The sequence below is a fragment of the Stigmatopora nigra genome, chromosome 1 (assembly GCF_051989575.1).
Source record: "Stigmatopora nigra isolate UIUO_SnigA chromosome 1, RoL_Snig_1.1, whole genome shotgun sequence".
In the NCBI taxonomy this organism is placed as follows: domain Eukaryota; kingdom Metazoa; phylum Chordata; class Actinopteri; order Syngnathiformes; family Syngnathidae; genus Stigmatopora; species Stigmatopora nigra.
The window spans coordinates 10,960,333-10,974,452 of record NC_135508.1 but is presented as its reverse complement, the minus strand read 5'-3'; the positions used below and the strand labels follow the sequence as shown (position 1 = coordinate 10,974,452).

The window sequence follows — 14,120 nt, the reverse complement described above, 5'->3', positions numbered from 1 at the left end:
TTAGATATTATTATGTTATAGATAACATTTATTTCACACCTTCACTCTTTGCAAAAACAAATCTATTTTATTGTGTGGGCTAATACACAAAAATCAACTTGCCATAAAACAAGCTATGTTATCATCATCATCCAGTATTTAACAAACTGGACTATGTTGACATTCGTGGATGGAGTGAGTTTGTTTGGAGACAGATTCTTCATTATATACAATGTTGCACCATCATCTTTTCCTCCCAAAAACCTAAACAAAAAGAACAATATGTATTTTAATAAAAATAAAAATTGTACGCTTAATCAGAGTCTAGACTTAAGACATTATAAAAAAAATCCTTGCCTAGAGGGATGAATTTATTCATGTTTGTTACTGAATGTGACCACTTTGCAATCAGTGGCAAATGAGGAAGTGTCCCACCCAAACCAGCAGATGGCGCTGGATAGTTTGGGGCCCCAAAAGAAAGGCAGTACATTTTTCATCAAGGCTTAAAAAAATACGGCCTAGCTACAACTTCACGCTTTAAAAAGTGTGGGAAATTCTCCCTAACAAAATTTCCCAGCTCAAGTTTTATCATGAAACACATTTTGTAATCCATAGCCAATGTTTTAATCCTGTTGGCGATCAAATCCTTGCATGTTTAATAAAATCGAGACAAAAATTGAAGATCATGCAAGTTTTTGTTCTTGTGATCCATCGCCAATGTTTTAATACAGTTGGCGATCAAATTATTGCATGTCTAATAAAATCGAGACAAATTTTTGATCTTCTTCCTCCCTGAGGTTGCTTTGGCCGTTGACTCCTTGTAACATGATGAATTTGGCTGTGTGTCAGATTATCGTGATTCATTTTTAGAAAGTGTATTGCAGTGCTGGCATGATCACACACCAACGCATCCCTATCAATTGCCAAAGGTCCTCCCTTACTAATCTCCTGTTCTCCCATTGAGAAATGTTCCCTTAATCACTGGTTGGCATGAAAGCAGTCCTTCAGTAATGTGATCTGATCACAAGTGGACAGTTGGAAATACAGGTGTGAATACATCCCAACACGGTGAGGATGCATTCAAGAAAGGACTTTTGGAGGTATTGGGAAAGCATGCAACCTTTTTTGAAGTAAAGAATGAAGACTAATCCATCATCCGTGACTTCATGCAGAAAAGGAAATCATTCATTTGTGTTTAATTTGTGTACCAGCTTTCTTGTTTGCCCGTTAACAAAAAACAGGCTAAGGGAACATAGAGAAACTGATTACTGATTATTGTAAATGTTAATAATAGTTTGTAGTTTGTTTCATTTGACCTTACCTGTGTAGTTACTTTACTTGCCCTTTTCCTTCTCAGCTTCGGACAGAATGACCTCTATTAAGGGAGGAATATTCCATTTTAGTAAATTTGAATATGTCATGAAAATAATGAATTTCTCGTAGAGTGGAACCTCAGTGTTCTGATGGCCATTTTTTTTCATATTAATCAAATAAATGGACATTGTAGTCAGTGATTGTCTGTATTATATCTACCTTTGGTATTTGATAACTTCACGTTATTTTATTTTAAATGCTCATTTACAAAGCTCATTTACCAAAAGGTTTATCATTTATTAATAGAAAACTTCAGTGCGTTTCTTTGTATAAAAATATTGCTATTCGTTTATTTGAATGTATGTAAATGTTTCTGGATGGTAGTACTGAGTTGACTTTACTATAGGAATTGTTGACTCCTTTTTTTTAAGATTCGGTCCAACTTTTTGAAAGGGGATTCCTCACGAAAACCAAAGTTCCACAGTAAACGTGTAACATTTTCATCTGGTCATACATACGTTTGACCTCCAGTTTGCAGGAAACAGTGGCTTCTCCTTGAGCATTCTTGGCTCTGCACGTGTAAACGCCACCGTCAAAGCAGCACGGTTTGCGGATCTCCAGGGAACAAATGCCCTGGTTGGAAAGCTGACGGAACTTGGGGTCGTCACCGATAACCATTTGGTTCTTCAGCCATTCAATCTTAGGCTGTGGGAGGAGAACCAAAACATGCAATGTCACCATCACAGGATGTTATGCAGCTATTATTCTACTGCAAGCATCTGGTCGGCTTCCTCTAATAGCTACATTGATCATTTTTGCAAAGTGTTACTGTCAACCGCAAAAAAAAAAAAAAAAAAAATTAAACATGTATTTTAAGATCTTATAAGCCTGAGACATATCTGGAATCGATACCAGTACACTGAGCTTCTCTTTTTGTTGTACCATGTGGTAAACTGGCAGCAATATAGTTGTCCTGTATAGTTTAAAATTTAACTTGGAACTACAAATGAAATATTGTTGCCGTGCTTATTTTGTCACCACTCGCTCATTCCTGTGCAACCATGTTTTCGATGGGCTGGAAATGCATCAGAAGGTTAAAGGTCACTGATAACTGTCTTACAGAAAGATACACAGTCACAAAAATAACAGCCCCTCCCTAAAGCGGGATGGCAAACTATTTCTCGATCACTCTTGTCTTCCCTGCTAAGCCTCCAACACACTACATCTCCATTAGTGACAGCAATTTCTCAGTGATAGCGGGGTGTGCCATTTGGCTTGGACCCCCAAGGCAGCTGTGAAGTGAGTCAGCTGGAAGGGGCAGCGCACACATTTACTACTTAGAAAGGGGCGTGGCGCTCATTCGCTACCTGGGCTGTACGATTGTGGAATTATTTCATTTTCTATAAAAGGAACAAAAGTGAAAAAGAAATCCCTATAAGTACAATTTTCAGATATTCTTACAAATAGTTGCTTATAAACAAGGGCTGGTGTTGCAGAATTTTAGGCAGTTGTAACTATGAAGTCTCCCGCTGGACCCAACATTCATTGATATTCATTTCGGGCCAGGGGTCTGACAGGGATCCTCGATCCTAAATAGTACATCTTGTTCCTGTAGTCTTTGAGTTGCACTCCATTGAGAGCGCTCCTGGCATGTTGTTGTAAAATGCCACTTGGATTCGTCTCAGCGCCACTAGTAAGACCCCCACAAATGTTGTTGTCATTGGTGAGACGCCAAGGACAGCTAGGACGTATAATCAGAAGCATTTCCAGCGCTGGCTGTCACCAAAGCCAAAGTCGGTCAAACAACTGTAAAGATAAGTTTAACCGGAGGAACAGAAGTTTTGAGGCATACTGAAACGACTGAAATTACTGAAAAATTAATTAGTATTACAATTGAAAAGCATGTCACTTGAGCACCAGTCTATTTTCTACTCAATTGCATTTGCAGCTTTAGGTTTGGGAAATTTCTCAATATATCAAATTCAATGTAAGGCCAGGTTTTAATTTTGTGGTAAGTAAGTAAGTAAGTTCAGTTTGACTAGGATAAGCAGTGGGGAAAAAGGATGGCTGGATGACAAAATAATGAGCCTCAATTGGAAAGGAGGGCATTGAGGACAGGAATTCTTAAGGAATATATGGAGGTATGTATGCCTGACCTTGGGACTTCCACGAACAGAGCACAAGAGCTTGGTAGTGTATCCGACAGTAGCAGCCCGGTTGCTGAGCGGCGTAGTGAATTTTGGCGCCTCGCTGAAGTCATGCTCCTGGTACTCGGGTGGCTTATAGACAATGCCTGCATACACACGAACAAAGCATTACAATTTCCATAGAGACACAACACCAACCTTTCCAGTTTGTTTGGAAGGAAATAAATAAATACATCTAAATAAAAACAAACAAACAATAAATCCAAATAAAAATTTAAAATAAATCTAAATTAAATAAACAAACAGACAAACAAACAAACAAATTAATATATATTTATATATAAATTGCTGGATCTCAAAATACATTGGCTGTCGTGAAGTAGCCTCTCTTGGATTAACATATATAGCATGTTATATTCAGCCTCTATTCAGACTAAAACAAACAAACTGGAAGCATGTCCTATCTGAGCAGTATAAGGCATTTAATTGGAGGATAGTCCAGCATAAAGCAAGATGTATGGCCACCCTAGTTATTCCCCAAAAACTGCAAATATTGCTTATAGGTTAGTTAAAGACACTTTGCTCCACTTGGTTACCAAACATAGTCAGAGTCCCTGAATATCCGACTTCAGTAAAGGTTCTAAGCTTATATTTAAAACGTGTCAAGAGATTCCCTACCCTGGGAGGCTGTCATCTAACACTGCTCACACATTGGTGTCTGCTCATTAAAATAATAGCACTGGAGTAAGCATTCATGCTGGCATTGCCGAGGACCAAAATGGTAGGGGGTCACCTGTCTTCTGGATTGTGGCCACATCCTTGGTGACGGCACTCTTCTCACTAACGCCCACTTTGTTGACAGAAAACACTCTGAAGGCGTATGAGTTTCCCATGATGAGGTCAGTGATGGTAGCAGTCAGCCTGTGGTAGTGTTCCAACACGGTGAACCATTCCTGTGCCAGTGAATGTGGAAAACACAAGGAGATAAGAGTTTTGGGACTGACGCCTTCTCGGCTACATGTGGTGAGCTAATGAGCTCATACTCCAGTCTTCTTGTCGGCCTTCTGGACAATGTAGCCGGTGATCTCCGTGTTGCCGTTGTCCTTAGGAGGGGTCCATTCCAGGGCAGCATTGAAGCCCCAGCAGTCCACCAGTTTTGTATTGCCGGGGGGACCAGGCAGCTCTATGAAAACATATTAGGACTGAACAAGACACCCATATAACCCAATCAGATCTTCTTGGATAATTTAAAAATGTGACTACTTGGTAGTGCAAGTTGATGATTATAATGATTTGTAAGATTGTTTCCCAATCAATGTGGGAAATCACAAGTGCTGAACTCAACGTTTGAGTGGACACGCGTCTCACCAACAATCTGAAGGGCGATGCTGGCTTTGTCTTCAAAGCAATCCACCATAACTGCCATCTCATAAACACCCGAGTCCTCCCTCTGAGCACTGCGGATAAATAGGATGCTGTCCTTGTCACTATTCCTGATGTTGACCCTTTTTAGATCCACTGGCTGACCGTCCTTAAGCCATGACACCTCAGGTTTGGGCTTGCCCTGTGGCATTATTTCAAGAAAGCAAAGCAAAGACAATATTGTAGGTCATATTGTGAGGACACATTTACATGATATGATGTATAAAATCTGGGCTTACAAGGAACGGAATGACCAGGTTGATTTGTTCTCCCACTTGCTTTACTAAGCGCGTGCGGAGGTTGCGAGGAATTTTGATCTTTGGCCGGTCTGCAACACAAAAGACAGGAAAGTTCGTCTTTTGCTTAATACCTTATCTGCTTTAAAGTTCAGCTCCTGTGCCCGTCTGGTCTGCTGCACTCTCTTTGTCACACAAGTGACAGCTAAATGTGAGGGTCAACCACATGATAGTGAGTGGGCAATCTAATTACGACATTTGTGGGGTGTTTTTGACAGCCAGGTGCCCGGGGGGTCACGCAGGCTCGAAATAACACTTTGACACGTTGTATTTACATAGCCCCACCATGCCTCAAGTTCTATGATGCAACTCCATTATGCGTTTAAAGATGATGACGTCATCTACAAATACAAAGCACAAGAATAACAATTTACAGTATAGAAATCTAGAATATTTATATTTTCCAAGAACATTAATAACAACCAATGAAGATCAAAATGACATACAGTGTCAGAGACATCTATTTTCAAGTACCAGCTTGGTTTTACTGAATGACACATTTATCCACAGTCATTTTTTTCACAGTAAAACAGAAACCAGATCGTGAAACTGGCCTCTTCATGGATCTGTGTCAGGTATTTTTGTATAAACTGTACAAGCAGCAGAAGTACACCTATTAGAAATACTTTGAAGCCTCAAAAGAACACACCAACTCAACACAAAAAACAAATGCCCGGAACTAGAGACTGTGAAGATGTGCTAACCACAAAGTGTTTTTTTTCTTTTTTAAATCAGATAAATTGCTTTCTCAAGGTTTAAAACAACACCATTTCTTATATACTTGCTTATGAAATAAAAGTTTGCGGCAAAGTCAAGTCTGCAGGCAGAGTCAAGAAAGAGAAGAAGATGCTAGTCCTTAAAATAGTTTCAAAAAGTCTTGGATGTGGCTGACATTTGATCGCTGTCAAGATGTCATCACATTCCAGTGAAGCAAGCGTTGGAGACCGCAATCATGACAGCGGTAAAAATGCCACCCTTTAAAATGTCGTTCTGAGAAAGAAAACAGATGGTTGGCTGAGAAAGAGGAACAGCATGCCTACATAAGAGGCAGATTTTTGTAGAATTTACTAGATGTATAAAATTATCAAATTGTTACTGGGTCGTTGAATGAACATCACATCAACAACCTGCTCATCAATCTCCTTGGAGCATCTCAGTTGCATGTCACGCCATTCCGGAACCAATTTGGATCATCGTCCTTTCCCTAAAATGTGACAGCTAAGATTTCAGCTCCATAAATTCACGCTAGTAATCCCTGCAAATCAGGCCACTTTCTTTTAAAAACATCCAGCTGTCACTCTTTCGAATCCTCCATTATATGCATTTGTATGTGCAGAAATCCTCATTTCTGAGGGGATATTGTCCTTAAAATTTCAGAAAAAGTGAGTGTGATGTTTATGCGATGAGGACAAGTTGGCAGACAGCTGAATTTAACTCCCACAAGCCAGCCACAATCCATCAATTAGGCTCGCGTTTCGCGCCGGCAAAGTTGAGCGGCAGTTCCGCTTGCATGACCGCATTTCTCCGCTAAATGTTCTCATTTGTTTGCAGATATTTGAGACCCGAGCAGGAAATGCACTCAGCGATAGTAAGCTGCCCTTCAGAGTTGATAAGTGGGACAAGTTCATGCAGCCATCAAAGTGAGTAGTATCATTATTTGACAAAAGCAAAAAAGCTCAAGTCTTGTCGTTGTTCCAACCAATGAGATTTTTGCAGAAAACATAAAGCACCTGACTGCAATCCACTGATTGCAATTGAAGGACACCAGATTGGTGAAAATGTGTCCTCTTTCTGTGTTGGAATGAAAACCCGCACCCACTGTGACCCTTGGTGGAATAGTTTGGAGACCACTGCTGTAGATTACATTTTATGTGGATTCTGATATCCTGTACAAAGCCTCAGTTTACAATAATTTCCCAATGCCTCAATAGATCTGCTACTTAATTCCTTTTGCCTATGGCAAACTGTAAGCATCAGAATTTTTCTGTCGACGCTCAATGTGCATCAGCCTTGGACTACTTTTGAGAACCCAATCTGTAAATTGCAAAGTGAAATTAAATGAAATAAATCACAATTCAGAATTAAAAGGAACATGGAACCAAACATTAACTAGAGTGTCAGCCTCGCCTAGGTAAAAAAAACTTACGTCAACTGACACATTGGTATGCATAGCACATTTCAAGGGCAGACAAACGCCATTGTATGGCATGGCCGTTAATGCTTTAACACAAACATGTGAGGAGACTCTGTGCAAGTCGTTGTTTTTGCCGTAAATCCTCACACTCTCACTATAAGACACAACAGCGAAAATGGAGACTCATAGCAATTGCAAGCGCCTGTCAGCACCAAATTTATGAAGATCCTTTTGTGGACTTTGCGCTGCAGTAAACAACCATTTCGCTTCTTCTTGTCAGCAAGAGTATTTTCAGGAAAGTGAATGACAGTTAGTAGAAGCTTCTAAAAATAAAAACTTTCTGTGTAATGCTTTCTTAAAATTCTACCCACACCCATTTTTGAACTGCATTGCTGACAGTTACTCACCAAGCACCTCGTGAATTAGCATAGCCTTAGCGATCTCTCCCGGCATGCTGCGGCCGCCGGCGTTCACGGCCACCACGCGCACCAGTAGCAGGTCACCTGCAGTCAAATTCTTGATGCAGTAGCAATGACCTTGGGTCAGCTCCTCGTTCGCTACCACCCAATCCGTACCTGCAGGGACATTGCAATTATACCAAAACAGAAAAACTGACCTAACCGAATTTCAAGGCGACATAACTTCTGGAATATTAACTTTTTCTGTGCTAGTGTAGGTACAGAAGCAAAATTCCAAAACACCACAATCCAAGTTCTCCTAGTTGACGCTGTGGCATTGCTGACCAACTTTTTTTTTTCTTTTGGGGGCTGATTCATGAATAAAAATTTAAGGTAAGTCAAGGTAGCACTGTAGTTTGGTTCCTGGAGTGCTGCTACACCCAACAAGTGTAAAATATACAAACAAGGACATTTTGTTTTTCTATAATGAAAAAAAAAAAAACACTGGTCTTAGTATTTCTATACTAATAGGTTTTCTTCCCACAATTTTCATACAAACGTTCATTGGCCCCTCCCAATCAAAATTAATTGGACGTCTAGCCCCGTCAATTACGGCAAGTAATGTAAGTAACGTTTTGCCCCAAAATAAAGTGGCCTAGCTCAGATGAGATCCATTTTTCATTCAATGGCCTGCAAAAACAACTGTGTTTGACACCTCTGTAATCTAGACCGTTATTGACAAAAGTGTGTCACCAACCCGCTATCATTGATACCTGAGAACCATTTCGTATAATACAGTACATCTCCTTTAATGAGTTATTGCCGGTGGACATGCTTTTAAAAACAACATAAGGATGACATTTTGGCAGCCATGACGAAATGTCATCTGAGCAAAGGAGCGCTTCTAAAAGCGGCGTCAGGAGGTTTAACAGCTGCTGCCCACTGCCCCCTGCTCATCTATGAGTCAGACTGACCTCTGACACCTGTGGGACAGGTGCGGCCTCAAATGTGCTACTTACAGTACGTACAAACAAATACACACATGAGCGTTGCTCCACAGAACAAAATACTAAACGAGTTGGCGGGCTTACTTACTTCCATCCTTGCAGTATTCGACAGTGTATCCATGCAGGCCAGATTCCCCAACAGTCTCTGGCGTCTTCCACTTGACGGTGAGGCTTATGTCGCTCACATCCTCTACAGATACGTCTAACGGAGCACTGGTGGGAACTGCCAACATACAGTTAAATTTGTAAGACAAACTTTAATAAGAGTTGTGGAATGACTGATCATTCGATCACAAAATGGTAACGTGAAAGCCTTTTTAGGGTTGCTTAGATTTTGTCTCGGAATTTAAATAGAAATCCATTCTAAACCAGTATGTCTAATGTTTTATGTTGCGTAATGCTGTTTTATGTTTTTTTCCAGGCTTTCAACACCAAATAGGAAAAATCTCTAAACCAAAATATAACAGTATTTTTTTCCATTTTATTCCACGATTGTTTTATTTCTTTTAACTAACATTGTACTTTTTAATGAAATAATTTGGCTCTTATCTAAAAGTTTTGTACAGTTCCCTATTTTTGTATCAATTTGGCAAATGTTTTAAAGAGCATAAGCAGACAGGTTACCTGCAGGAGGTGTAAGGGTCTTGGGCGGTTCTTCCATCGGAGGAGCAGCTACTGCCCAAAAAAAAAAAAAAAAAAAACTTAAGCTTGGCATTGAGGTAACTTTTTACACAGCTTTGATTTTGTTTCAGAACTTTAAAAAAAAAAAAATTCCATCCCGATTAACCTCACAAAGATTGAGGGGCTGTTGGAGCCTATCCCAGCCAATTATGAGCAGATGAATAAATATATACATATGGGTAGTATATTGGGTTGAAATTGGATCGTTCAGTACCTGGAGCATTTTCTTCTGTAGCAGGAGTATCCTCTGCTGGGGCGAGGGGTGGTGCTTCTCCTTCTGGGACGGCAGTGGTGGTCTCAGCAGGTGTCTGTGGTCGAGGTGGTTCGGTTTCCTCCACCACCGGCTCGGGCTCTGGAGCCTTCTCAGCGGGCTGTGGTAGCTTTTCGTCTGCCTTTTTGGACGGAGCCTTCTTAATGGGTGAGGGATTTGCTGGCATGGTGCTGAGAGAGGGCCAGTCATCAGGATGAAGTCGCCCACCCCCTCGGAGGTCATTTATAAGGCTCGGGGACAACTTTACTCCACCCATGACCTCACTTGGATGTCTGTGGAGAGTGGCCTCCACTCCCCAAGATGTGGAATACAGTAACTTCATTTGGAGATCAAAAAGTGAGTTTGTAAAACAAACGTTTTGAAGATTACTTGAAGAAATCTAATCAGACATGGACAACCCAAATTGAAGGTGGATTTCATTATGGGCAAATAATTATTTTTACTCGTCATGTGTGCAAAAGTTATCTCCCGAATCAACCCAATAACATTCAAGTCTCTCTCTTTTTTAGACTAAAATCAAATAGGGATCAGAAGACTTGAGTATACATTCATTTCCATCTCAGTTTGTTCTTGGCAGCGTTGCAGGGTGCCAGAGCTGATCTCAACCGCCTTCAGGCGAAAGGCGGAGTATACATTTCATCATTTACCAGCCATATTATTTTTTGCATTATTTTTCTTTTCTAAAAATGTGGATATTGATTGGATTGCAATTGGATCGATATCAGCAAAACATATTTGGGGAAAAATCAGGAAGAATCAGATGTAAAAAGAAAAAAAAATCAAAATTGGGACATCCCAAGTGATTATGATGTTTGTCTGGAATGGTCGCATGGAATTCTTGGGATTTTAAAGGTACAATAACAACACGAGTAATTTTGAACTTAAGACAGGTGCTCATTATGGAATTGACCATTTCCGATTGGTGTAGCCAATCCATTTCCCCCTTTCAGGTTTGGATCTTTCCATTTTGTTCCGAGTCAGACTTTATACAATAATTAAATATTTTAAAAAATATATTATAAAATAATTAGCGAATTCTAATTTTAATATTATCAGTAAACTAATATAATCAAGGCCGTATCACTTTTAAAGACTTCATTGGATCCATCAACTCACTTGATAGCGTCCCAAGATTCCATGCAAATATAGAATGCCCTCTTGTGGCTTCGAGGGGGTGTTAGAGTGAGACTACAATCCAAATGAATATATCCATACTCTATAATTGTGTCAGTTTCTTGCAAGTGCTACAATATGTACCAAAATTAAATGAAATAAAATTCGAAATTAAATGTTTTTTTTAATGCTGTGAGTCATTGCCTTTTCAATTTGAGATTAGGCTGATTAAATAAATAAACAATTGTTTTACTGCGACCCACGGACAATGAAATCCAGGTTCATCAATTCCAAGTGGACAACGAGATAACAAGATTACAAACTAACGTAGTTATGAAAGACTTATGGGATGGCATGGCTTTATTATGTCCATAGCTCATGTTAGACATGTGATGCGGTTACATACGTTGACACGCCGTCCAAAACATTTTCAAATGAAATGCTCCTACCCCTTACTGAAGGAAGACAAGGGCCATTATCTCCATTATTTCTCTTTACATTTTCCACACTTTTTCAAGGATTGCTTTCGCAGATGCGCTGGTTATTTACATTGTTTACAACAGCGACGTCATGTACAAAAGAGAAACTAATCTTTAGAAATATTTGCATCAGAAAAAGGTCTTTAAAACAAAGTGAAGAACGATGATATTCATTTTTTGTGTTTTTTGTTTTTTAAAAACATAGTAGGCCTGATTAAAAAAAAAACCTGAAAATGTAAATCATTATTTCATCTTAAAAGGTCTTTTAAATTATGGTGTTTTCAGACTTTTCCTGCACTCATGAAATCACGCTCAGTCAAAGAAGCAGCCCTTCACCCTAACCCTATGAACAATAGGTCCAAAGCACCACGATAAATTTGCCGATTGGTAAGTAGAAGAGATGAGCTGCTTCCTGTCAAAACTCACTTCAAATTGAGGCCTCAAAATGGTGGATTCAAGCAGCTCAAAGGCTGCTTCAGGCCGATTGGGGCTTTCAGGCACAGACAGATGTAGGCATCGAGTCTCTACTTTTTGCAACAACGCCTTGTTTGCAAAGTAGAGGAAAATCTGGACACAAGTTGTCCAGACACATAAAGGGTTGGGGGTTTAAGGCCCACCCACGGTTTCTTTTACTCTTCTACGTTGCACTCTGAGCTCTCCCATGTGGTTGGCTATTCATGAAAATGGCTAAAGATGGAGACTTTCCATGTAATAATTAGATAAAAACAAATGACAAAGTGAAAAAGGAAAGAAAGGAAAAAGCTTTTTGTGCAGATTTGGATGTTTTTGGATGTTTAAAAGCAGCATGGACGGAAGCACTCGTTTGGTTTTAAGACCACAGACAATTTTTTTTTTGCTGCACATGGTTGATTATTATTGGGAATTAATCAGTAAAAAAACCCTACAAAAGATGTATCTTCCTCTATTGCAAAAAAAGGTTCAACTATTACTACAATTTTTGTATTTTTTCAATTTGGAAAATTAGGCCTGTTTCATTTGTAGATAAACACAGGTGCTGCTACCAAGCAGTATTATTGTTTAACTGCAAGCTTCTCTATTGATACAATGATGAATCCTGAAGTCCAGTTAGTACAGACCGGAAATAAAGTGCAATTTGGGCATTGAACAAAGTACGTACGTAAAGCACCCATAGTTCCAGAAGAGGGCAGATGTGAGTCTGGACTGAACTTTGTTTTTGTGGAACACAATTCTCCAAATAAACAATACAAGTCAGTCCTCAGAGCGGATGCAGACTGCCTTCTATCTCCGGCGACTCGACCGTGTTTGCCGACTCTTGGAGCTTCAACAGCATGATCATCTTTTAACAGAGAGAGGATACTCAGGATTCCACATTTCTGGGTTGCGGGGAAGGGGGTGGGGCTTAAATGCCCACATTTCCAACTCACCAGAGGGTCCGAGTCAAGCGCGCTGGGTGGAGGGATGTCTTTGGGGGGCTTCTCCTCGATGTGCGGACCAATACTTGGGGAAGGTAGGTGGTAGAGTTTGGACTGGTCCTGCTGTGAATTGGCCCAAGGAAGGGTCCCCCGCACCCACTCCACGGGATCCTCCCAAACTGCTTTCTGACCGTGGACCTGCGTAACAACATACATGAGGACATTGTCATTTTTGTCACTGCCAAAAAGCTAAGAATGTGTGCCCACCTTAATGCCGTCTTTGGCTCCTTCTTGCAAGTACGGTATAATGGAGTGGTTCCACAGGTCAATGAACCACTTGCGGAAGTCTTCTACCGATACGGGGCATGAGAGGAAGAAGCAAGGGCCTGGTGACGTGAAAAAAAGAGACACATTTGGATTAGAAATCATATCTGCTTCTGAAAACCCTGCTGCACCACTGTCAAGCATTTCAAACATTCTATTTACAAACACGTTCCTTGGCCCTACTTTGGGCTTCACTGCCTTACTGGTTTTGACCATTTCTCACCTATCAGGAAATCAGAAGTGCTGTGTTTCTCCAAGAACGTGTGAAGGTGGTACCAGAGCTGTGGGACCCAATCTAGAACGCTGAGCAGGTCCTGGTGTTGGCTTGTGTCGCGCTCCTTCTTTTGGTAAGATTCCACAACTTTGCGGTGGAGGTACCGCAACAGAAAGCCATTGGCCGGTTCCACATTATTTGAGAATGGAACCATTCTATGGACAAGATACTAAAAGTCAGTGAACGCATCTTTTGGCATATCAAGTGCATTTTTCTTCCAGGAAAGGCGTTTACCTGAAGCTAAGGTGCAGTCCGTGGTTGGATGACATCTTCACAGATTGATTGGTGGTTCCGATAATGTAAGGACTGAAAGGGCCACACTGCGTTCAAACACTTGGATCTTACTTACGCCAAATGAGGCCACTCACCATTTATGATACTTGCAGGTGAGTGCTCCGTTAATGAGCTCGCTGATGGCGGCGGTGTCGCTGATGTCGTCGATGATGACGACTAACGGGAGGTCGGCAGAGTTCTCTCGGTCAATCCGATTGGCCAAATCGGACAGATACCCCTGTAGTTCCTGCGAGAGGGAATAATGATGAGATCAAGAGCCGCCTTTCTCATCACACGAATATATTGCCACACCTTTTGCGTCTGCCGATGCATGTTGAAAGAGACGGCGGCGCAGCGGGCCGCCGGCGAGTTCTCGCCGTCCCTCTCGGACGAGTCATTGCGACTGCGCTGCACGAGGTAGTGCGCCAAGTGCTGAGCCAAGTATGTCTTCCCTGTGCCGCTTGGCCCAGAGAGAATCAGACGCCTGTGCTTTGTCAGAAGGCCGATGTAGTGCAACATCATGGGCTTGGGGATGAGGGTCTCGAATACCAGCGAGTCCACACTTTGTTCTCCGAGACCTTAGCGCAGATAAAAATAGAGAACATAATGCTTTA

At 40.9% G+C, this 14,120-nt stretch overlaps 2 protein-coding genes across 2 annotated transcripts in view; both read right to left on the bottom strand.

Annotated features, from left to right (window-relative positions):
- Window positions 1-82: 82 nt before the first annotated feature.
- mybpha (myosin binding protein Ha) lies at window positions 83-9,881 on the bottom strand. The gene is made up of 12 exons (XM_077722756.1): window positions 9,593-9,881; window positions 9,322-9,372; window positions 8,786-8,920; window positions 7,700-7,867; window positions 5,102-5,190; window positions 4,809-5,004; window positions 4,484-4,623; window positions 4,234-4,393; window positions 3,450-3,586; window positions 1,812-1,998; window positions 1,301-1,354; window positions 83-243 (listed from the first exon to the last, which is right to left on the bottom strand). Exons 1-11 carry the CDS (start codon window positions 9,813-9,815, stop codon window positions 1,314-1,316), a joined length of 1,527 nt encoding a protein of 508 aa, XP_077578882.1. The 5' UTR covers window positions 9,816-9,881; the 3' UTR covers window positions 83-243; window positions 1,301-1,313.
- Window positions 9,882-11,237: 1,356 nt separating this feature from the next.
- Window positions 11,238-14,120, bottom strand: part of nav1a (neuron navigator 1a) — a 79,477-nt gene continuing 76,594 nt past the window's right edge. The window contains exons 30-36 of the mRNA XM_077724502.1: window positions 13,819-14,084; window positions 13,602-13,753; window positions 13,468-13,539; window positions 13,183-13,388; window positions 12,903-13,021; window positions 12,648-12,833; window positions 11,238-12,559 (exon numbers count right to left, since the gene is read on the bottom strand). Coding sequence (XP_077580628.1) covers window positions 12,479-12,559; window positions 12,648-12,833; window positions 12,903-13,021; window positions 13,183-13,388; window positions 13,468-13,539; window positions 13,602-13,753; window positions 13,819-14,084 — 1,082 coding nt within the window. The 3' untranslated portion in view covers window positions 11,238-12,478. The remainder of the gene's footprint in view (window positions 12,560-12,647; window positions 12,834-12,902; window positions 13,022-13,182; window positions 13,389-13,467; window positions 13,540-13,601; window positions 13,754-13,818; window positions 14,085-14,120) is intronic.

What these genes read in the sequence shown, in the direction of transcription:
- mybpha (XM_077722756.1), bottom strand. Translation starts at nt 9,815, where the DNA reads ATGCCAGCAAATCCCTCACCCATTAAGAAGGCTCCGTCCAAAAAGGCA. An exon ending in AGGCCGACAAGAAGACTGGA is followed by an intron (nt 4,394 to 4,483) that starts GTATGAGCTCAT and finishes TCACTGGCACAG; the next exon opens with GAATGGTTCACCGTGTTGGA. An exon ending in CTGCAAACTGGAGGTCAAAC is followed by an intron (nt 1,355 to 1,811) that starts GTATGTATGACC and finishes CTCCCTTAATAG; the next exon opens with AGGTCATTCTGTCCGAAGCT.